The sequence below is a fragment of the Suillus fuscotomentosus genome (genome assembly GCF_016647785.1).
Source record: "Suillus fuscotomentosus strain FC203 chromosome Unknown F5891scaffold_4, whole genome shotgun sequence".
In the NCBI taxonomy this organism is placed as follows: Eukaryota; Fungi; Basidiomycota; class Agaricomycetes; order Boletales; family Suillaceae; genus Suillus; species Suillus fuscotomentosus.
The window spans coordinates 220,502-241,858 of record NW_024539516.1 but is presented as its reverse complement, the minus strand read 5'-3'; the positions used below and the strand labels follow the sequence as shown (position 1 = coordinate 241,858).

Below are 21,357 nucleotides of genomic sequence, written 5' to 3'. Positions count from 1 at the left end.
GCAAAGCCGTCGTATCCAGGGGCAGGCACGCGACCCATTATAAGGCGCGCCCCATGACAATATATGTACAATCACCGCCTGTCGCCATCATAGACAAGGCCAGCTAAACCGTAGCGTATAGTAAAAGCAAGAACACTGCCCGCGATCTGTTAGGAAAGGATTCAAGAAGGAGATGCCAGCCAGTGTCAGTAATTTGGCGAACAGCAGTATGCTAGACCGGCACACCTGAGTACACATAAGTACCTGGACGAGCTTCTTCTCGTTCATAGGACCCAGACGCAAGAGAAAGAAATTGAGGATCGTCAGATTGGTGGCTTCAAGGACAACTTCATTTGTTGGGTCCACAGTCAGCTCTGTGAAACCGAGTGTAGCGAATATATGAAGAGTAAGAGACGCGAGCCTCGTAGGAGGCCGTTTATCAAAGACGGCTTTTGAGGGATGCAACAAATTGGTGTCGGCAACGAATCTAAGATAATATCATAAGTTGGTCAATGACGGACTGTATCTCAGAAATTATGGTACAACCTTGGAACGCGATGCCGAGGACACGGCACGATACCGAAGAGCTGTGGGCATGAGAGCAAAAAGTTGAAAATCTGAGGAATAAAGAACAGGAGTAGAGTCTTGGAGAAGTGTGCCTGTATTCCGACCACGGAAAAGGCCATTCCAGTAGCATAACAGAGCGTGTCTCCAGGGAATGCACGTGCAGGATACCTATGGGCAATGAGAAATAGCAATTCGAGGACTGGGTCATTCGAACCCACCAGTTATGGTACATAAATCCAAGACATACACCTACGAGAGGAAGCATGAAGTACAGACTGAAAAGATGTCTATCAACAAGTTCGCTACTTCCGTAGGCCATTCCTGCCTGCCAAGCGCCACCAATTTCGACTTCTATTTGATTACCGAGAAGGTGCATGGGTATACGGAAGTCAAATGGCCAGGGCATGTATAAAAGATCGTTGATGATAACTGAGATTGCAATGATCAATGCTTGGCTGACTTCGGAGCCATTGATCCCAGCAAGAATATTGATGCTATTAGTGGTGAATGTCGAGAGGAGTGACATATAAAGATAATATAGGGGACCTGAAGATGTGTTGAGGCATCACAAGCGATGATACAATGAAAATCACAAACCTAGATTAACGACAAGGCCAAGGAATGGCCGAAGAGGAATGGGTACAACTACATGAGTATTCCCTCCTTCCGCATAGTAGACCATCAAGAGCGGTATGGCAGCAATAAGCGGGATAGGCAGTTTATGCCTCCATCGAATATCGAACACATCGTCGAGGAACCCCAACACAGTTGCCATCAAGAGCGATAGCAATGATGACAGATATACAGATAGCTTGACTGCTGGTTACACAAAGATTCTTTTTAACACTGAGGGGGCACTTACCTCATGATGTAGAGACGCAGCGCCCAGCAAGCCTTCGATCTTGCTTCCTCCGCCGGAAAGGCTTGCGATGGAAGTTGAGAATGGGAAAGGAATAAATAGGATTAATAGCAGAATATATATGGACGCGCAGACGAGGCCTTGACTCTCTGGTCTTGATATACAGGTCAGCCTTCGACCTCGCACTCGTTTAATGACACGAACATAGGATCGGAGTAGACCTTCAAAAGATCCTTCCCTTTCAAGTTGGCTTTCACGAATGTTGGTCCAAGTGCAGGAACCAAGTAAAGCGCAGCAACAAACGCGAATATAGAGAACCCAACAGATGCCCATAGGGCTGGCAATGGAGGGACAGGGTCTAGCAGAGGACGAACAACAAACCATGAAGCAATTGGTATTAGGGATATGAGCAAAATGCTAGGAAGTGGCCTGGGGGATAGTGGAGGCGCCATGGGTTGCCCGCCGAAACTCCAGTATAATATCAATGTTCTTGTTGATAAAGCTCTCCACCGTGACTGACGCGCCGTTTAAGATGTACGTGTCAGGAGCAAGATTGAATTTGAGCACGTGATATGGCCTATGGCTACTCTTCCGTTTACAGTCACGACATCAAACAAGCTTCAAATAGATGAAGAAGAGGAGTCGATGGAAGATATCAGGACAAGTATGTTCCTCCCAATGTACCTTCTGAAATTTGAGAGCGTGACTCACCACACCATTTAGTGCAAGCCTGGGCGGTTGACATCTCGAACTCGAAATACATAGCGACAATGTTAAAGTGAGGTTATTCGCTCTGATGTCCCCAACCAACGCTCAAAGCTACTAGATGGCTGAAACAGTCGGGCCTCGAGAGCGATACTCTATCACATCTCAAACGCATCAGGAAAAGAGACAGTATCTCCACGCTCCTGCTTAGTGTCTCGTCCTCTGTTCCTGTACTTCCTACGAACATTGATATCGGAGATCCCTATCAGATTTCTGTCCCCTGCAATCCCGCTTTAACACAAACGGCACTTATCTTAAAAAATACGTTGTGGCCTACTGTATACGCACCACGGCGGAAATGGGAACCAGAGAAATGGTCTATTGCTAAAGTTCAATGGGCTCGTGATGCCATCAATCACATTTTACGAAATACTGCTGAGACAGCGTCAAGTGACGAGGTTGGTTAGTCGGAAGTCTCGGATGAGAAGGTATACTCACAGTCTCTCAGCTTCCGGTCGTTGCATACGTGCCTAAGCCCTTCGAAGACGAAGCTCTATTGTCTCGGTCATTTACAGCCAAAGACACGCGTATATCCACTGGGCATCCTTTGCGCCATGCTGCAATGAACATCATTCGAAACGTAGCTGATTGGCGTGCACAAACGACCCCCGCCGATCTTCTATCTGACCCCCTGAAGCCCGCTACTTCCTCTTCCAACGGCAGCCTTGGAATCTCAGGCACATCGTGCAACGGCGTAAATTACCTGCTAACTGGGCTTACGCTCTTCATAACCCACGAACCATGCATCATGTGCAGCATGGCACTGCTGCATTCGCGCGTCAAAGAGGTTTTTTACATTGTCCCCATGCCACGGACGGGAGGATGCGGTGGATCTGCATGTCTACCTGCGCTCAAGGGTGTTAACCACCGCTACAGCATTGCGCACTGGAGACAAAAAGAAGGCAGCGCCCCGGCACATCTTGATGAGCAGATAGATGCATAACGATCGGATAGATGTATGATGAAACAGTACTCACTAGTCACATATCATACATGATCTCCGTCAGACCCCATTAACCGTCTTACATAGATGCTACCGGTCATCCAAACGATTCTTCTAGTTCCTTCTATTCAAATAATTAACAATACATACATACACACTGTCCGGTGGAGGACGATGAATGGGACATAAGGAGAGCAATAGCATGCAAGTGACAAAAGCCAAGAATAGAAACATTCCGTCGCCCTCCCGCATTCTCCGTCGCCCGTCCTGACAGTCTCAGACTTCTGTCTTAACTCCATCCCCCCGAGTAACTAAAGTCGCGTAAATGAACGCAGCTGCAACGCAGATGGCTGCCACATCTTGTCATGAATGAGTCCCAAAAGATCGGAATCGGGGAGTGTACGCAGATAAGCATTATCGTCCAATTTCTGGAGTATAAAAATCAGCATCGAATTTCTACTCAGGCGTGGGTATCGTTCCCTCCTTACATCTTGTTGGGCTTGTCTGATAACGGCAAATGCGACCTGGGCGCTGATATCCCTGATGCGCGCAAGGCGAGGATATACAAGCTCGGCCGCCTTCTCTTCCTCGGTCAAGGAGTTGGCAAGTGCAATGGCTGCCTGTTCGACCATAGCATCTGATACGTGCCGAGTTCGGGAGAGGATTGCGCCGAGGCCGATACCGGGGAAGATGTACATGTTGTTTCCTTGGCCAGGCTCGTACACGACACCATTATGAGACAAGGGCTCGTACGGGCTGCCTGACGCAAAGATGACCTGTCCATCGGACCTTTACAGGCGAGGATCATCAACATCGACTATACTGCGGGGGTTCTGTTAACTTACCATTCGATGGCGTCCTGGTAGTCCAGTTCGCATAGCGCGACGGGATTCGACAAGGGAAAGATGATGGGACGGGGGTTCAACGCACACATCGCCTTAACAACTTTCTCGGTGAATGCATTCTAGAACGAAGTGAGGTTACGCAAAACACAACCATTACTGGAAGGCGTACTCTGATGGTGCTCAGGCCGAGCAAGGCGGTGGGCTTCACGTGATTGATGATGTCAACGAGGTCAGTGAGCGCGGGGCCATCGTAATCAGTGCGCGCGAAGACTGTAATTGCAGTTTAGCTCGTAGAAGGCAACACAAAGACATCCTCATACACTTCTTGTGCTCTTGAAGACCTTTGCGGTTGGCAGTAATAAGACCTTTTGAATCAACAGTCTAACGGCTTAATAAGTGACAAATTCAAATGCCCTTCAAATGTGGTTTAAGCTCACGTAGATTCGAGACCTTGCCTCTTCGGGACTCAGGCCAGACAAGGTAAAGAAGGACAATAATTGCTTGGCAACACCGATACCTGCAGAACCGGCTCCGAGGAACAGGATTTTGTGATCTGATGGTGGCAGCCCGGAAGCGGCAGAAGACAAACGAGCGGCATTTGTGAAACCTGACAAGATCACGGATCCAGTGCCTTGGATCTGCACAGGGGTCAACATAAAAACAGAGTGAGAGTTGGAATGTGATCGACTGACATCATCATTGAAAACACGATATTGATGGCGGTACCGTTCAAGGTATTTGAACGCGTTGTCCGTTGAGAAGTCTTCGAATTGTACTAGTAGGGTAGGGAAGACTTCTTTCATGGCCTCCATGAACTCGTCCATGAATTCGTCCATCTTCAATACACATGTGAATATATGGACGTGCATATGATAGCAGGGGACTTACTTCCGCGGCCAACGGGCGTGGGCGGCGAACGCCGATGTAGAGAGGATCATCGAGGTAACGTTGTGTATTGGTACCTAAATCCAGGCAAATCGGGACCTGGCCAGAGTCAATTGGGCGCAGGTGAATATGAAAAGCATGGACTTACAGTAGATGTCGGTTTGATGCCGGCACCAGCGATGTAGAGGTCCCTGCATATTTATGTTCGTTGAAGAATTCTCTGGAAAAGCGTAAACACTCACAATTTGCCAAGACTGATAGGCAGACCGTTTGCCCCAAGATCGCCCAAACCGAGAATACGAGAGCCTGATGGTTTGATCAGGAAGATACATAACATGGAGCATCGACCTAGCCTACCATCGGTAACGACAGCTATACGACCATCGTTGAAATTTGGCCAGGTGGCCAAAACGTCGCGAATGCGACCCTTGTCTTCAATGGAGACATAAAGACCCTCGGGTCGCCTCCATATATGGGAGTAGTTGACACAAGCTTCTCCAACCTTCGAAGAGCACTTCTTAAGTATGGTCACACGACCTGGTGAAGCACCTTACAGTTGGTGTATACAAGATGGGAATCATTTCCTGAGTAATTCAAAACACCTCAGTCCCGGTTTTACACGAGACGACGAGTATGCTTACTTGCATGTTCTCAAGCAAAATGTCATAGAACAGATTAGAGTCACGCCCTTTGAGGCCATTTAGGTAGATGTATTTTTCAAGACTAAGCTGTTTGGAACGCATTTGGTTGAGAGAGCGCTGACGGTGATCAGTTTGAGCAAAATGGGGAGGAAAACGAGTTGACGCCATGGTATGAAAATTGGAATGCGAGAGAACGTGCTGGGCGGTTGAACGCAGAAGCCAGTGTAGCTTTATAGGAAGAGTAAGTGGCACGACACAGCATCCAGATATTGAAACAAAGTTCTCGGTACAAGGTGGTACGAGAGGAGGAAGTTCACGAAGCTGTGAGTGAAGACCCCCCACGGCTTCAGAGTCTATAAAAAGGGCTTGAACAGAATTCGGGGAAATATGTACCTTCGCCGTCCGGCAAATTTTTACATCAGGCTAGTATTAAAAACGATGGATTAATGTAATTGGACCACGGGGAAAACACCAGAGCTAGCGCGTTGGCATGAAAATCGACTCATTTGACCATGCAGGTCCATGGGGAGAAGTGGAACGATAGTGAGTCGTGCTCCCGATTTGGAAAGAGTGACAAGAGTCGGAAGGACGGAAAATTACGGAACGGGTTGTCGCGTCGGCGAAGTAAAGTAGGATCAATTGCGTCGGTAACGTAACAGGCAAAATCCATCTACACAGGCTACGACTCTAGTTACGCTGATGAAGCCAGTGCTAGTCAGTCGTGCACAAATCATTAGAGGCCTGAGAAACGGACCAAGAAGATGTAGCCATGGTGCTCCGTACCTCACCAGAACTCGCGGCGTTTCTGCTTAATAGCAACAAAGGTAGCCTTCTTCTCTCCCCACTGCTCCCTTACAGTCTCATGCTCCGCCTCCATCTTCCTTGCAAACTCCTTCCGTTTGGGCCTCGGGAGGGCGGCAATCTTGGACACAAAGTTTGGCGTGCATTTGAACAGTTTAGCAAGTTGAGCACGGCTGTGTTTTTCTGGATTAGACAGCCTCAACTTTCGTAGTTGCTCAATGTCTTTATCAGACATTCGTAATGGGGCAGCATTGTAAGCCGAAGGCCGCAAGAAAGGTGGCATGGGTGCATGTTTATTAGATGGTGTCGGAGACTTGAGCAACGGAGAAGCAGGAGCTAAAGTTGTTGAATGAGGTGAAGGTACTGTTGGGGGAGGTCGATGAATGAATGTCAAGTTCTCGTCCTTGAGTGTTTTGACAGCAACGTTGGGAGCATTCAGTAATGGATCTGGAAAACGTGCTGGAGGCTTTTCTGCAATGCGAGTAGCATAACCACGAGTGAACCAAAGAGATAACCGTGGCTTTAGCATTTGAGTTGTCCGCAGGAGTGTTCAACGTTCAACGTTCAGCCTGTCAGTCAAGTCAAGCAAAACATTGACGCTTACAGTAATATTCCCATCCCTATAGTGGACGCGTTGTCTGCTCCAAAAGTTCATTCGAGCTATGCAGGCAACAAGGTCAATACGACTACCTCGCAAGCTGTCAGCATGCCGCTCGATTCATAATCATCATATCCTTCGTTCATCAGGTCCTGCTGGCCGGACGACTTCGTTTGGCTTCAGGACAGTTCCAGAGGAGTCGAAGGAATCACTCGTGAAGGGTGTTTTCGACTCTGTTGCGTCCAAGTATGACTTGATGAATGATGCAAGCTCTCTCGGTGTGCACAGGCTGTGGAAAGACTCTTTTGTAGATACTCTCAAGCCAGGTCGCAAAGGTCCCCTTCGGTGTATAGACGTTGCAGGAGGAACAGGCGACATTGCTCTCCGTATCTTGGATCATGCAAGGGAGAACTATGCGGACAGAGAGATGACCGTGGACATCGTGGACATCAACGCGCAGATGCTGAAGGAGGGATTCATGAGGTTCAAAAAGACAATGTATCACAATAGTGAGCTTACCGTGCCTGTCATATACTCTACTTCATGACATCTGTCAGCACCTCAGGTTTCATTCCATGAGGCAAATGCACAAGAGCTGACTGCTTCTCAGTTCAAGAACGATTCATACGACCTCTACACGATTGCATTTGGCATCCGCAACTGCACGTCTGTCCCCGCTGTGTTAAGCGAGGCTTACCGCGTTCTCAAGCCTGGTGCTACCTTCGCGTGTCTTGAATTCAGCAAGGTTAATAACCCGCTCCTGAGCACGTAAGTAATTTTCATTTCATTACTATCTCATTTTAATTTAGTCTGTAGACTGTACGACCAATACTCATTCACGGTCATCCCACTGCTTGGAACCATTCTAGCTGGTGACCGTAATTCATACCAGTATTTGGTGGAATCTATACGCAAATTCCCAAGCCAGCCCGACTTTGCGCAGATGATCAGAGATGCAGGGTTCTCCACAGGAGGTGATTTTGATGGTGGCGCATGGACAGAACTCTGGGGAGGCATTGCCTCGATACACACAGGAGTGAAGATTTAGCAATAACATAATTTTCATTTTCGTACTACGATTCTAATACCCACCGTCTGTCTCACTTTCTTTTTGTTTTGTGTGAGCTGTTGCAAACAATATTTGTGCGAAGCACGCGAGGTAGCGCCACCAGTGTGACAGCCGCGCCTCAGCGTGCGTACTCACAAGTCACGACAGCTGTCCTTCACAAACGATCATCATGTCATCCACAACAACGTCCGCCAATGTTTCTCATCCAATGCCACCTGCGAGTGCAGATCTTGCAACAACATGGGCTTTTCTTGAGGAGGGAGTGGACCACATCATGACCAAGCTCCAGACTGGCGTCTCATATTCCAAGTACATGAGCCTCTACACTGTGGCTTACAATTATTGCACGTCCTCGCGCATGCATAATACCTACTACCGATACTGTTGGTCAGGGAAGCCGAAGTGAGTCTCATTGGAAGCAATGTCTTTCCTGTAGTGATAAGACCACAGTCTGACTCCTCAACAGCAGGGGCTAACCTGATGGGCTCGGATCTGTACAACAATCTCATTCGGTATTTCATCACCCATCTCAAGCTTCTCAAGGATGTAGGTTGACTCCCTTTCCCTGATATCACGCGCGATCAAACATAATTCTTATCCGTCCTATAGCAATCCGATTCCCTCCAAGATGAAGCTCTCCTACGATATTACGCCAGTGAATGGGACAGATACACGACAGGTGCTAACTACATCAATCGACTATTCACGTACCTCAATCGCCACTGGGTGAAGCGAGAAAGGGATGAAGGTCGGAAGGGTGTATATCCTGTATACACCGTGCGTCACCCCTTTTCTTCACGCTGTCACACTGATCCTCATACACACATTACCTCTCACAGCTCGCGCTCGTACAATGGAAATCAAATTTCTTCCTCCATGTCCAGAGCAAGCACACAAAGCTTGCTGGTGCCATCCTCCGATTGATCGAGCGTCAAAGAAATGGCGAGACGATCGATCAAGGTCTTGTGAAAAAAGTGGTTGACTCATTCGTTTCGCTTGGTCTTGACGAGTCAGACATCAACAAGGCATCGCTTGATGTATACAGGGAGCACCTGGAGACACCGTTCCTTGACGCAACAGAGAAGTATTACGAGCAGGAATCTGAGGCATTTCTGGCAGAGAGCAGTGTATCTGACTATCTGAAAAAAGCCGAAGAGCGCCTGAAGGAGGAAGAGGACCGTGTCGACCGATACCTTAACACTGACACACGGAAACAGCTCGTCAGCAAGTGCGAGCATGTGCTGATCCGTCAGCACTCTGACCTTATGTGGGAGAGCTTCCAAAGCTTGCTCGATTTTGACAAAGACGAAGACCTGCAGAGGATGTATGCATTATTATCGCGCATACCCGAAGGCCTGGAGCCTTTGAGAAAGAAATTTGAGGAACATGTGAAGAAGGCCGGTCTGGCTGCTGTTGCGAAACTCTTGGGCGAAGGATCAGAGGGTGCAGATTCGTTGGATCCCAAGGCATACGTCGATGCACTGCTTGAGGTTCATCGCAAGAACTCGGACACCGTCACGAGGAGCTTCAGGGGAGAAGCTGGCTTTGTCGCGTCGCTCGATAAGGCATGCAGAGAGTTTGTCAATCGTAATTCTGCAACGGGTTCGTCGACGACAAAGTCGCCAGAATTACTCGCGAAGCACGCGGATATGTTGCTTCGCAAAAACAACAAGATGGCTGAGGAGGAGGACCTTGAAGGTGCTCTGAACCGCGTGGTAAGTACCTCACTCGATGTTTTTCACTGATGTCTCATTCGTGTATGTAGATGGTACTTTTCAAGTACATCGAGGACAAGGACGTGTTCCAGACGTTCTATGCTACCAAATTGTCCAAGCGCCTGATTCACGGCGTATCTGCATCCGACGAGAGCGAGGCGAGCATGATCTCCAAGTTGAAGGAAGCTTGTGGTTTCGAGTACACCAACAAGTTACAGAGAATGTTCACCGGTATGTTCCATACCCCACACACCACCTTGCGGCCGCTTATCTTTTTCTTTAGACATGAGTCTCAGTAAAGACCTAACTGATCAGTTCAAGGAGCGAATGGCGAATCACGAAGACATGGACATCAACTTCTCCATCATGGTTCTCGGCACGAACTTCTGGCCGCTCAGCGCACCGAACAACGATTTCATCATTCCTCCTGAAATTCTTCCTACGTACGATCGCTTCTCCAAGTACTATCAGACGAAGCACTCCGGCCGCAAACTAACATGGTTGTGGAATTACTCGAAAAACGAGCTGAGGACGAACTACCTCAATCAGAAGTACATCTTGATGACCAGTTCTTATCAAATGTCCGTTCTCCTGCAGTATAACAAACATGACACGTTATCACTGGAGGAGTTGATTACTGCCACGGCTATCAGCAAGGACATCTTGACTCAGGTGCTGACGCTTTTGGTGAAGGCCAAGGTTCTTATCAACGAGGAGACCGATCAATATGATTTGAACCCCAGTATGGCTTACCTCGTTTCGCATTACGTTTGAGACTAATACACTTTGGTTAGACTTCAAGTCTAAGAAGATCCGTGTCAACTTGAATCAGCCAATCAAGGCTGAGGTGAAGGCGGAGTCCTCGGAGGTACTCAAAACTGTTGATGAGGACCGTAAATATGTGATACAGGCCACTATTGTCCGAATCATGAAGGCACGCAAGACGATGAAGAACCAGCCTTTGATTCAGGAGGTGATTTCTCAGATTTCGCAACGATTCGCCCCCAAGATTCCCGATATCAAGAAGGTAGGATTTCTTGTTCCTTCGCTTGAACGTTCACTTATCTGTGGTTCCAGGCAATTGATACACTATTGGAGAAGGAATATATTGAGCGCGTCGATGGTACGAGAGACACATTTGCATACGTGGCATGATTCTAGCCTTTATCAAGCCAACTCCTTGTATCATACATTCCTTCTTGTAATATCATGCATTGCCCTCAGAAGATCAAATAGATGTTCTCTTCCTTCTGCTTCCTCTTTATATGCTCTCGGGAGCGAAACTTTGAAAGGGCATAGTCTACGATCTGTGATTGATCTAGCTATGATAGCATCAGTACTACTGGTGGCGGTTGAGTGGAGCTGTGAGGCGTGTGTGATTACAGGGCAGTGGTTCTCCGTTTCGTTACACAGGACGGTGGAGCAGCACCATAGCCCCGAGTCTCCTCCTTGGTTCGGCCCAACGTTAACCTTGACCGGTCTGACCCCTACCTGGGGCCCTCACCGACCAATTCGGGTTCCTCGTTCTTGTGCCGCTGAGCAGAAATCGCATATTCCCACGTATCGCAGTCATGACTTTGCGGGACGCGCTCCTAGCAGGCCTCAACAGCCTACCAGGAACTCGTGAGTTCCATCTTCATGTCTTGGTCTCATCACCCAGAAAGCACGGCAACCTTTTCCCGTTTGCGAATCCGCGACCAAGGTCGTACTTGCAAGACATTTTGATTCTGCTTTCCGAGCAAACCACACCAGACTCTTCTCCCGTGTTCGTCTCTGCAATCGAAGCATGCGTGTATAACATCCCTACGACGTCCTGTGCGATATTGTATGTCTCAAAAGTGGACTCTACCGGACAAGCAACTGCACCATCTCCCACCCCAGCTCTTGTTCGTGCACTCCTGCTGTTCTACGCAGACCCTGCCACGCGTCCCATCTCCGCCAACCATCTATGGATTCACGTCTTTGCGAGAGCACAGAATCAATATCTATTTCCAAACTCTTCAGAATACCCGAACAAGCGCCCCCTAAGCGACATCAAGCTCTGTGCTTGGTGGAAACGCCAATTCAGCACTGTCGTAGGCGAGTTAGCGACTCGCGTGGGAGATATATGCCGCACCAAACTGTATTATATCTTACCCGGTCTCAGCGAGTTTGAAGCTCATCACTCGTTGGAGCGGGTATACCCATCGACTGGTTCGTGCAGTTGGACATACGGTCACCCTTATTCGCAGGACGAAATCCCCCTACCGTGTCCTTGTCCTTCGGGAGGCGATTCGCCTCGTCATCTTGGGCAATGTATACCATCATTTGATGATGACCCTAAATCTCGATTTATCGATGAGATTGCGTACACGACGGATGCGGATGGGGTGAGGTCCCCAGAGCGAAAACGCGCAAGAGCGGATACGTTAAAGACGCACGAAGAAGACATATCGTCAGCCGACGCTTCAGAAAAGAAGGAAGGTCGGAGTAAAAAAGAGGACCAGACGCTTAAAGAAGTCAAGAAGGTGTCTGTGGAAGAATTCTGGGAGCGGATGTCGTTCCGACAGGAATGTATTGCAGGGGCGGTCACCGGGTTTTTCGTGATTGCTGTCTCTAGTACCGCCAGGCCGGCCTCGACACTCACTACGAGTGAAGTGTCACCACTTGCACCCCAAGCAGGGCAGGTTTCGTCGCAGATGAACAAACGTGTGTTGACGTCATTATTGACTGCTCACGAATTTCCATCTGTGGAAAAGGCGGTGTGGTCGACTAAAGTGATTGAAGATACCATACGAGGGTTGTGCGATGGACTCAAGTCGAATCCTCTTCCGCTTGTCATAGCAGACAGATCGGGGCGACAAACGCCTGAGCCTGAGCCTATTCGGAGCACTCTAGCACCTCCACAGACGCCCCCACCTCGTCTTGTGAATGGAAAGAGACCGATCGTTGACATATCTCCCAATCCATTTCCGGAACCAGTTGCTTCTCTGGAAACATACCACTCGTACATATATGGTACGATTGCGGTCAAAAATCGCCCACCGCCGACAAAGGAAGACGGGGAAGCCACAAGCGCTGGTAACGGCAGACCTCCAATAATCACGGTGTTGACGGCGAGGAAGAAGCGGACGAAATCATAAAGAGATGCGCGGTGAATAACGTCTATCAGATTTGAAATTGGCTTCTGGGAGGCTACCGCGTTTACGTCGCTTGGATTTTGAGGTTTCACTGGCTTGTAAGAGGATGTAGTTGAGCGTCGCGGGTACCCATTTATGGATTGAAATGAGATGTCAACGCCTGGCGTTATGCTGATGGAGTGATCGGATCTTGGACCGTGTACCTTCATGGGGGAGGATGGTTACGGGGGATTGAAGCTAGCAATGTTCTGATGGTGAATTTGAATTTTGATCTTCTGTCGAAGATTCTCGACGAGTTCAGGTGGGATAAGGAGTTAAAAAGTGAGATTGGTTTTCGGGTTAAATGAAGTCGCTTACGGTGTTCTTGTAGTACCGCTGTTTTTAGAAGGCTGGAGGTTATTGTGTGGAAGCAAAGGGTACCCACGAGTGTTACGGTATAATATAAGAATTCAGTCCTACTAGTAACCAGTACACGTGCAATGGGGCAGCTAGCAGGGTACTTACTACTATGATACTATCAGCTACGCCCTGCCTATCGGTTGCGAAGGAACGCCCCGAGTGGATTTTGCACAGTTTCACTGCAGAATGACTGTGTGATTATAAGCCTCGAGGCCTTTTCATCGGATGGCCGAGACATCGGATAATGATTTACTATCAAGTTGACCGAAAGCCGAGTTGCAGTGTTGTGCATAGTGTTGCACAGGTGATAGATGATGATGACTACTATGATCATCTTTAGCTGTGCTACCATTCGACTTAATTAAAAGGCCTATCATGATCTCGCCATTGGAACGGTCTCAATTACGCGAATAAGTCGAATCTTCTTGTGGAAGCTAACACCAACCTGCAATTCATTTTTGGTTCATCTCTTCAATTCCAATTGAATTCATCATTCGGTTCCGTTTCAACCACAACGACCACAACGACCACCACAACGATTACCACGACCATGTCCGTCAATCACGCTCCACAGTCTCTACCCTCCTTCGCCCAGGCATTTAGCACCTCTTCTCTTAGTTCAATCCCAAATTCTAATAACGCGTTACCACCAATTCAACCAAGAACTCATCATACAATTTCTCCATCAAGGCAACCTAGCGTAGAACAATTAAGAAACTCCAGGAAACGTTCAAGAGAAGACGTAGCAATCCGTCGGGATAGTACAGATGACTCTGGGTATGTCCTTTTCCTATTTTCAATCCCATTCTCAATCAAAATCTTAGCCGTCAGTCACCCAGAGTCCTTAGAATCAAGGAGGAAGATGACCCTGATGATAGTATCATCGATTCTCCTTCCCCTCCTCAAATCACTTCTCCTACTGTCATTCCACCGTCACCAAAGAAACGACGGGTGACTGTGAGTGGTACCACACTCCCTCCCTCAACCACCCCTTCCTCCTCTGAAATTTCACATTCAACCCCAATAACTCCCGTGGTCATATCAATACCAACCGTAGAAGACGTTCACCCGAGGTCTACCATAAAACAACAGCAGCTCATCGAACAGCGCAGACCAAGTTTCGCTGCTCCCCCCGCTCCGTGTCCCGTGCTCCCAGCTGCTATTAATAATGGTACTTCTTCTTCTTCCCCCCCGGACGGTTCCCTGGCAGCATCAAAGCTAAGTCTTCCAAGGTTGGGTAGGCGTAGTCCCAATACAGCCACCCGTTCAGGTGGAAATACTCTTGTATCTGGCAGTCGTGCGACTGTTCAATCACAGCCACTCACCCCTCCTCCTATGATTGTCCCAAGTCAGCAACCGCTCTCTCTCACCGCAACCCAAAATCAACCAGAAGTACCTCAGAAAAGCCCTCCTTCAAATTCCCTACCACCTCCCCCTATTAGTTTCGCACGTCGTCGCGCAGCTCAGTCCGGTGGTCGCAAAAGAAAACCAGCCGATATTGTCATCAGCCCTCGTGGGACTAACTCTTCTGATCCGCTCGCACCTGTCATACAAAGCGCCCCTCCAGTCCCAGAGTTCGGTCGGTTCCCCATGGCTTTACCACGACTTCCAACCGCTCTAAGCGGAAACCAGACCACGCGAAGAGTAGCCACCAACGTTCCTCCAACACCTACCCGATTTGGCTTGCAGCACACGATAGGTCCCTCGGTGAGCGCACCCAAGACGGCGACTACAAGATCTCCCCCTGCTATACCAATCGCCAGTTCACTAGTCCCGCCCACACCTCGCGCCCTTCAACACCCCGGTTACTCTGGAGATAAATCTGCATTTCTAGCGCCTTTCGAAGTCTTTTACGACGCGCTCAATGATTCGAAGCAGATGAAAAACTGGCTGTCTGAGCAGCTTCAAAAATCAAACGCGCTCCTCCAATCTCTGCAGAAGGTAGATGCGGTGGTCGAGGAGTTGGTGGAGAAACGGACGCGGTCGATGCAGGAGGAGATGCAGGGTATGCGTCAGCGCTTGGATTTGTTGGAGGAGGCACTACGTGCAGTGCGTGCGGATTCGGTGCGGAATCAAAGTACGAGCGGCGGCGGTGTTGGGTATCCGCAGTCAAAGTTCCAACAAAATGGAACGACGAGTTCGGGTTCGGAACCATCTTCGTCGTACAGATTTCCAACCACTGGCACTGAGCAACGCAGACGAGTGTCGCCGCTTAGCTGGGGCACCGATAAAGACCGGGACCGCGCTGCGTCTCGTTCTCCTGATACAGACCGTGACCGCAGGATGTCGTCCTCCGTCGCACGATTAGACGCCCCGCGTCTCGACCAGGGCCAGTTGCAATCGCAACCCCAATCCCAAACACCTTATTCGCCATTTGCTCCTTCATCCAGTCGCTGTGGGCCTGTCGTGCCTGCGGCTAATCCAAAAGGCACACCGCCGCTACGATCTCAGGCTGTACCTGGGCCTGAGCGTCCAAATACGCTTCGCCAACCACAAACAGATGGTGCGCGGCCACCGGGTAGGATGTATTACTCGGGCTCGGGGGTGTTCAATGGTGGTGGTGGGAGCGGAAGCGGGGAGACGGCGAGGGGCGAGAGTCATAAAAATGCGGAGGAGCGCTGATTTTATTTGCGTTCTGTTGATTTCATGCCATGTCAGTGGGATGTTACGATGCCAATCACTGTTTTGCTCGACGTGCTATGCGTCCCAGCGCTTTCCTCGATGCTATCAAGACACATTCTTTGCTCTCTGCTCTGCCCTATCCGCTCGGACATTCTGCATGACCGCATTTCAATTGTGCGATGATCTTGGACAATGTTATGTCACTGTTTATCTCATCTCCTGGTTTATCGCATGCACGCGTTCTCATCTAGTTACAGTACAGCCGCTTTCGAGTTCTGTTCTCTTTTCGCATATTTTGTCTAGCCCTTTTCATACTCCGTTTGTTGACCGGGCTGATGTGAGTGAGTCATCATGATGGATATCGTATTTCTAGTATCATATCATATACATGCTCCTCTCCCTCTTCCTCTCCCTCTTATCTTTCTCTTTTTCCATTCTCTTTTTCGTTCATCAGGTCTCCCGTTATATATGTGTACTTATAGTTATAGTTCTTTTTTTTTCGCGGTAGAAATTCAGGTTTACACGTTTTAAAAAAAATTCTGGTTCCCACTGGTTCTTCTCCCGTTCCAAGATTGAAGTTTTCAACTCAGAATTTGTTCCGAACAGTGTCGAGCGGTGCTCGGCTCTATTGACGTTGTTCTCATTCTTCTGGGCAAACTCTCTTAGATCGCTCGGATCGGCAAGATACGCCTGAAGAAGCTTAAGACCGGGTCCAGTTCTTGATAGAGAAGCCAAGAAGTCCGCGAATTATGTAGGAGGCAAATTATTGTGTCCAGTTGCTGACTGATGCGGTTGAACCATAAATTTCGGCAGATATTATATGTCAGCAACAACACCCGTCGGTCATACGGATCAGGTCATCCGTACTCGAACATGGCGTCAGTCCATACCCCTAGAAAGCCATGCAAGTCGCCTTTCACCGTCTCAGCTCCGTAGCAAGGTCACTATCAACCACCCCTCGTAATATGTCTACTGTACATACGTCCAAGCCCAAGCCTTTTGTTCTATACACCGCTGGAACTCCAAACGGACGCAAAGTTAGTGTTTTTCTCGAAGAGCTTAGAGCAGTTTATGGAGAAAAGGTCGATTATGAGTGAGTGCCTCCTCTTCTCCTGGAACGATATCCTGAATTTTGACTCTCACAGCGTCCAGAAAATAAACATCTCACGCAACGACCAAAAAGAGCCCTGGTTCATCAAGTTGAACCCAAACGGGCGAATCCCAGTGCTCGTCGACCGCGCACGGGAAGATTTCGTGGTGTTTGAGACAGCTGCTATTCTGCTGTATCTCGAACAGCATTATGACCCGGAGAGGAAGCTTGGGTTCGACCCTGTGTCGCAGCCGAATGAGTACAGCGAGATGCTTCAGTGGATGTTGTGGGCAGTGAGTACTCCTCTGGCGTCTGGTGGGATTTTGTACTGATGACACGGTCGTTGCAGCATGGAGGCGTTGGTCCTATGCAGGGCCAAGGTCTGTAAATTCGAACTTGGCATTGACGTTTTGAGTTGACGTAGCGCAGCGAATCATTTCAATAGGTTTGCACCCGAGGACATTCCCTATGCAAAGAAGCGTGAGTCGTTTCTGTTGATTAATGTTTCATATGCGCTTGATGATGACGACATCAGGCTATATCCTGGAAACAAAGCGCCTCTATGGCGTGATGGAGATCCGCCTCACAGACCGTGATTATCTCGCTGGGCCCGGCCGGGGCGTCTATAGCGCTGCAGATATCAACGTTTTCCCATGGTTGGTCCCATCTTTGTTCGGTTTCCCTTGCGAAGACGTCTTTCTGATGTTCTCACTCTGGTTCTATTGTATTCAGGATTAATGTTCATCAATTCGCGGGTATCGAATCTCTTGATGAGTGGCCGAGCCTCGAGGTGGGCGTTCGAACGTGTCTTGTTTCGTGTCTTGTTTCTAAAGTTTGATCGGTTTAGATGTGGCTTGGTCGTATCAATGCGCGTAAGGCTGTTCAAGATGGCCTTACTATTCCGTAATGGACTCGTAGCACTGAGTCTGGAATCTAGCATAAGCGTTTAGTAAATGATCTCTTCTCGCATTTGTATTTTTGCAGTTATTGCAAGATGGTACTTATTGGTTTTAACGTGTCAGCAGGTGAAGACGAGCATCCAGATTTGGCTTTCTCCTCGTTCTATTTGAAGCGCCCGATACTGTGTAAAGCTTAAGTGCTTGGACAAGTTCAGTCAATGGCGACGTAATACCACCACACCTGCATGTCAGGTCATCGGACCGTCTTTCTTGGATCTCACACTACGGGATGCACGGTAACACCACGCTAATCAGTGTAAGCATAGGCGGTTTTTGGAAGTCGATTAACTGATCGAACTCCACAGTAAGAAAGCAAGATACCCGCGGGCAGATGCCATTTCTCTTCATTTGAACATTTGGACTAGTAAACATCCCTGACACGATTGCAACCAATCCTCGTGATATGATTCTTATAAAAATAGTCGGCAAAAATGTTCCAGAATGGAAATCACCCGTCGCTTGGCTTGCGAATTTCAATATCTTCGCTAGCCCTGGCCATTGGGTAGTCGTATGGAATCGTTTTTCAATCGTTTGCATATCTTTTGAATCTATCACTCATGCTTTTGCCAAACACGAGTTCTGGAGATGCTTTCCATGCTTGTCGAGAGTCGACTTCAAACTATATTGCTTACTCTGTTAGCCTCTCTAACAGCGTTTCATTCGTAACTCGGATGACTCGCGCCGATTTTCTCCACCCTCAGGTATGTTACTTGACAAATCGACTCTACGTTTACATACGTATATCTGATAGCTGACTAGTATATCGACGATGGGCAGGCTATAAATACAGACGAGGTTCGTATAATCAAATCAAGGGAGTTCGTTGGATATCTTCCCTCTCACTAACCCTTCATCAACCCACCAGAATGGATACCTCCAATTCTCATGAAATTATGATAAATGAGACAACGCCTCTGGTACCTGCCAAGGGCTCGAAAAAAACTAAAACGCCCCTTCCAAAGCTTCAGATAGGCATACTTATAACGCTGCAACTTGCGGAACCCATCGCTTCGACATCTATATTCCCGTACATCAATCAGGTATGGTTTCGCAATCACGATGCTTCTCTTCGATGTACACCTTTGATACTGTTTTGCTCTCTTAGCTGATCAGAGAACTTGGAATCACTGGGGGCGACGATGCGGCTGTAGGATATTATGCTGGAATCATTGTAAGTGCCAGGATTACGTCTTGCGAATTGCTTGTGAGAATGGTTCACTCATCGGATGTGATTGGCAGGACTCTCTGTTTTTCGTCGGACAAGCACTGACGGTGTTGAAGTGGGCTCGGCTGTCTGACCGCATTGGGCGTAAGCCGGTATTAGTCATCGGACTATTAGGAACATGCATTTCGATGCTATGTTTCGGCCTTTCGACGAACTTCTGGAGCCTTGTTGTTAGGTATATCTTCACCCGAAGGAAATATACATCTCTAACATGGTTTTTCCAGCCGTTGCATGTGCGGTTTTCTGAATGGCAACGTCGTAGTAATGAAGACTATGATGGGAGAATTGACGGACTCCACAAATATGGCTCAGGGATTTGCCCTGATCCCGATTGTTTGGTGCATCGGAGGCTTTGTTGGGTGAGTAAGGTCGTTGACGACGGAGGTGGTAAATAATGAGATTGACATGTCAGTCCTTTAATGGGAGGAACACTCGCGCGACCGCAGGATCATTGGCCGGCATTGTTCTCCGGTTCGTTCTGGAGACATTACCCGTACTTTTTACCTTGTGGGGTGGCAGCCTGTCTGCTCGTCCTGGCCCTTGTCATGATGATAATCTTCTTGGAAGAAGTAAGATTTGGATCCCTACCATATCGCACACATCACTCACGATCAGTAGACATTATCGACAAAGCGTCGGCCAAAGTTCACTTCAACTACGGTCAGCGTTTCAAGTAGCCCCGACAGAGAATTACTTGCCAAAAACTCGATGGCCAACATGCCCTTGCGATCTCTCCTTACGCCTTCCGTTGTCATTCCGATGGCAAACTACGCCATGCTCTCCTTCCTTGACGTTTCTTTTAGGGTTCTTTTGCCGCTGTTCTTGTCGACACCTACTTACCTTGGCGGTCTTGGATTTGATCCTGCTACTATTGGCTTGTGGATGGCGCTGGTTGGGATCACGGATGGTGTATTTCAGGCATTATTCTTCGCCAGAATCACCGATTGGATTGGTTCAAAGCGTCTGTTCTCTGTTTCAGTGTGGTGCTACCCACCACTCGTGGCTATGTTTCCGATAATGTCGTGGATTTTACGTGCAAGGGGTGAAGTCGATTATACAATCACGTTTGCCTTGCTTCTCCTCATATGTATAGAAGTCACATGGGATATGGCATATGGTGCGTGTTGCAATGAAACCGTCTCGTCATTGCAAGCAGCTCACTTCGTTACAGGAGCTGTTTTCATGTTTATCACAGCCTCTGCCCCCACAAACAATGTCCTTGGCGCTATCAATGGCCTCAGTCAAACCTCTGCGGCGGTAGCTCGTGCCATTGGTCCTGCCATGGCGACTTCGCTCTTTGCTGTATCGAAGGAACGCAATCTTCTAGGAGGAAATGCAGTGTATATCGTCTTGATTGTGTTGTCCGGTGGATTGAGATGGCTGGCATATCAGTTGCCGGATGAAGTACAAGATAGGGATGAGTGACGGGTGATTCACAAAAGGAGTCGATATCGGATTGCACTGTCGTAGGATTCGTGTTCATCGCGCTGCAAGTATTTGTTGATGAGTTGTTAGATAGCAAGGTAGGGCAGATGGGCCTGAGCATATTAAAATTTGATCTTTGGATCTTGTTTCAAGCATTCTATGTTCACTAAGGCGAACTGTGCAGCGTGAGACTGGCGCAGCTTCATGTCACTGGTCTTGACGTGACGTGACTGTCGAACAAGTTGAATTTGTCATGCGTTGATAAGTTGAAAACGGCATTTTTTGACCAATTCTTGTGATTATCCGAAAAGATGCTCTGAGACTCACCAGTAATCCTTGCCAGACAAACACTCTCATTCGACTATTTTCGTGGGCTTCACTCGCATACATAGTCAAGATCTGCTGCAGTTATCGAATGTTGACCATGTGTTCCCTGATCAGTAGGGAGCAAGAGACAAGGTGTTATGCATCTGCCTAGCAAACGGCGCATAATATATACGACCCCTTCCGGAATGTGGGATGTAAAGATCGGAGACACAACCCTGGAGATGTTTGCGTATGTGGTGATCTGTTCACTCGATGACACCATGAAGATGCGGCAAAAATCTGGAATGCAACAGATGGCCAAGCTGTTTGACGCGTTCAAGCACGACGCTCCGGTGCAAGTCACTTGCCCAATCTTACCTTCTTCTCACATCTTGTGTGTCTTCTCTTTGATCATATCCTTCCTTACCCCATCTGGTCAGATCATCTGCCACTGCACCTGCATAAGTCGACGTGGTTTGAGCAAAAAACAATGTATATATAGTGATAAGAGACACTACCACCGAGTTGCATAATCGACGGCGATT

General features: G+C 48.3%; 10 protein-coding genes across 10 annotated transcripts; 7 read left to right on the top strand and 3 right to left on the bottom strand.

Annotated features, from left to right (window-relative positions):
• Positions 1–71: 71 nt before the first annotated feature.
• F5891DRAFT_1125411 (glycosyl transferase family 4-domain-containing protein) lies at positions 72–1,857 on the bottom strand (the record flags this gene model as incomplete). The annotated part of the gene is made up of 7 exons (XM_041363967.1): positions 72–146; positions 226–466; positions 526–714; positions 765–1,092; positions 1,144–1,357; positions 1,409–1,559; positions 1,610–1,857. 7 exons carry the CDS (start codon positions 1,855–1,857, stop codon positions 72–74), a joined length of 1,446 nt encoding a protein of 481 aa, XP_041232047.1.
• Positions 1,858–1,984: 127 nt separating this feature from the next.
• Positions 1,985–3,216, top strand: F5891DRAFT_1274378 (cytidine deaminase-like protein; the record flags this gene model as incomplete). Its single annotated transcript, XM_041370172.1, has 4 exons — positions 1,985–2,069; positions 2,129–2,183; positions 2,232–2,568; positions 2,619–3,216. The coding sequence occupies 4 exons, from the start codon at positions 1,985–1,987 to the stop codon at positions 3,111–3,113; spliced, it is 972 nt and encodes a 323-aa protein (XP_041232046.1). The 3' UTR covers positions 3,114–3,216.
• Positions 3,217–3,219: 3 nt separating this feature from the next.
• Positions 3,220–6,029, bottom strand: F5891DRAFT_1002500 (uncharacterized protein). Its single transcript, XM_041360250.1, has 12 exons — positions 5,878–6,029; positions 5,470–5,805; positions 5,201–5,357; positions 5,086–5,149; positions 4,992–5,034; positions 4,847–4,942; positions 4,396–4,794; positions 4,279–4,339; positions 4,128–4,228; positions 3,959–4,077; positions 3,602–3,902; positions 3,220–3,541 (listed from the first exon to the last, which is right to left on the bottom strand). Exons 2-12 carry the CDS (start codon positions 5,650–5,652, stop codon positions 3,425–3,427), a joined length of 1,641 nt encoding a protein of 546 aa, XP_041232045.1. The 5' UTR covers positions 5,653–5,805; positions 5,878–6,029; the 3' UTR covers positions 3,220–3,424.
• Positions 6,030–6,238: 209 nt separating this feature from the next.
• Positions 6,239–7,311, bottom strand: F5891DRAFT_1002495 (uncharacterized protein). The gene is made up of 2 exons (XM_041360249.1): positions 6,517–7,311; positions 6,239–6,447 (listed from the first exon to the last, which is right to left on the bottom strand). The coding sequence occupies exons 1-2, from the start codon at positions 6,812–6,814 to the stop codon at positions 6,269–6,271; spliced, it is 477 nt and encodes a 158-aa protein (XP_041232044.1). The 5' UTR covers positions 6,815–7,311; the 3' UTR covers positions 6,239–6,268.
• On the top strand, positions 6,948–7,931 carry F5891DRAFT_941554 (UbiE/COQ5 methyltransferase; the record flags this gene model as incomplete). The annotated part of the gene is made up of 3 exons (XM_041374350.1): positions 6,948–7,392; positions 7,441–7,651; positions 7,700–7,931. The coding sequence occupies 3 exons, from the start codon at positions 6,948–6,950 to the stop codon at positions 7,929–7,931; spliced, it is 888 nt and encodes a 295-aa protein (XP_041232043.1).
• A 17-nt stretch (positions 7,932–7,948) lies between these two features.
• Positions 7,949–10,927, top strand: F5891DRAFT_1002487 (Cullin-domain-containing protein). The gene is made up of 8 exons (XM_041360248.1): positions 7,949–8,335; positions 8,419–8,498; positions 8,562–8,729; positions 8,792–9,667; positions 9,718–9,898; positions 9,951–10,409; positions 10,462–10,694; positions 10,745–10,927. Exons 1-8 carry the CDS (start codon positions 8,122–8,124, stop codon positions 10,820–10,822), a joined length of 2,289 nt encoding a protein of 762 aa, XP_041232042.1. The 5' UTR covers positions 7,949–8,121; the 3' UTR covers positions 10,823–10,927.
• A 24-nt stretch (positions 10,928–10,951) lies between these two features.
• F5891DRAFT_468763 (DUF1714 domain-containing protein) lies at positions 10,952–12,913 on the top strand. The gene has a single exon (XM_041371928.1). The coding sequence runs from the start codon at positions 11,239–11,241 to the stop codon at positions 12,787–12,789; it is 1,551 nt and encodes a 516-aa protein (XP_041232041.1). The 5' UTR covers positions 10,952–11,238; the 3' UTR covers positions 12,790–12,913.
• An 822-nt stretch (positions 12,914–13,735) lies between these two features.
• On the top strand, positions 13,736–15,807 carry F5891DRAFT_941559 (uncharacterized protein; the record flags this gene model as incomplete). Its single annotated transcript, XM_041374351.1, has 3 exons — positions 13,736–13,962; positions 14,010–14,469; positions 14,539–15,807. The coding sequence occupies 3 exons, from the start codon at positions 13,736–13,738 to the stop codon at positions 15,805–15,807; spliced, it is 1,956 nt and encodes a 651-aa protein (XP_041232040.1).
• A 686-nt stretch (positions 15,808–16,493) lies between these two features.
• F5891DRAFT_468755 (glutathione S-transferase) lies at positions 16,494–18,224 on the top strand. The gene is made up of 9 exons (XM_041371927.1): positions 16,494–16,558; positions 16,621–16,900; positions 16,953–17,190; positions 17,247–17,277; positions 17,327–17,377; positions 17,433–17,568; positions 17,630–17,687; positions 17,745–18,112; positions 18,162–18,224. Exons 2-8 carry the CDS (start codon positions 16,710–16,712, stop codon positions 17,802–17,804), a joined length of 765 nt encoding a protein of 254 aa, XP_041232039.1. The 5' UTR covers positions 16,494–16,558; positions 16,621–16,709; the 3' UTR covers positions 17,805–18,112; positions 18,162–18,224.
• A 498-nt stretch (positions 18,225–18,722) lies between these two features.
• On the top strand, positions 18,723–20,506 carry F5891DRAFT_1181873 (major facilitator superfamily domain-containing protein; the record flags this gene model as incomplete). The annotated part of the gene is made up of 7 exons (XM_041366076.1): positions 18,723–18,896; positions 18,962–19,027; positions 19,096–19,256; positions 19,306–19,440; positions 19,494–19,650; positions 19,700–20,198; positions 20,253–20,506. The coding sequence occupies 7 exons, from the start codon at positions 18,723–18,725 to the stop codon at positions 20,504–20,506; spliced, it is 1,446 nt and encodes a 481-aa protein (XP_041232038.1).
• Between the last annotated feature and the right edge of the window lie 851 nt (positions 20,507–21,357).

Bases quoted from the DNA above. Each gene is read 5' to 3' on its own strand.
- F5891DRAFT_1002500 (XM_041360250.1), bottom strand. From the start codon at position 5,652: ATGGCGTCAACTCGTTTTCCTCCCCATTTTGCTCAAACTGATCACCGT. The intron at 5,150-5,200 runs GTAGGCTAGGTC...TCAAACCATCAG, and splicing joins TATAGCTGTCGTTACCGATG to GCTCTCGTATTCTCGGTTTG. The intron at 4,078-4,127 runs GTACGCCTTCCA...ACTTCGTTCTAG, and splicing joins TCGGCCTGAGCACCATCAGA to AATGCATTCACCGAGAAAGT.
- F5891DRAFT_1002495 (XM_041360249.1), bottom strand. From the start codon at position 6,814: ATGCTAAAGCCACGGTTATCTCTTTGGTTCACTCGTGGTTATGCTACT. The intron at 6,448-6,516 runs CTGATAAAGACA...GCCGTGCTCAAC, and splicing joins TGCTGCCCCATTACGAATGT to TTGCTAAACTGTTCAAATGC.
- F5891DRAFT_1002487 (XM_041360248.1), top strand. From the start codon at position 8,122: ATGTCATCCACAACAACGTCCGCCAATGTTTCTCATCCAATGCCACCT. The intron at 9,668-9,717 runs GTAAGTACCTCA...TCGTGTATGTAG, and splicing joins AAGGTGCTCTGAACCGCGTG to ATGGTACTTTTCAAGTACAT. The intron at 10,410-10,461 runs GTATGGCTTACC...CACTTTGGTTAG, and splicing joins TCAATATGATTTGAACCCCA to ACTTCAAGTCTAAGAAGATC.
- F5891DRAFT_468763 (XM_041371928.1), top strand. From the start codon at position 11,239: ATGACTTTGCGGGACGCGCTCCTAGCAGGCCTCAACAGCCTACCAGGA.
- F5891DRAFT_468755 (XM_041371927.1), top strand. From the start codon at position 16,710: ATGCAAGTCGCCTTTCACCGTCTCAGCTCCGTAGCAAGGTCACTATCA. The intron at 16,901-16,952 runs GTGAGTGCCTCC...TGACTCTCACAG, and splicing joins GGAGAAAAGGTCGATTATGA to CGTCCAGAAAATAAACATCT. The intron at 17,688-17,744 runs GTGGGCGTTCGA...TGATCGGTTTAG, and splicing joins ATGAGTGGCCGAGCCTCGAG to ATGTGGCTTGGTCGTATCAA.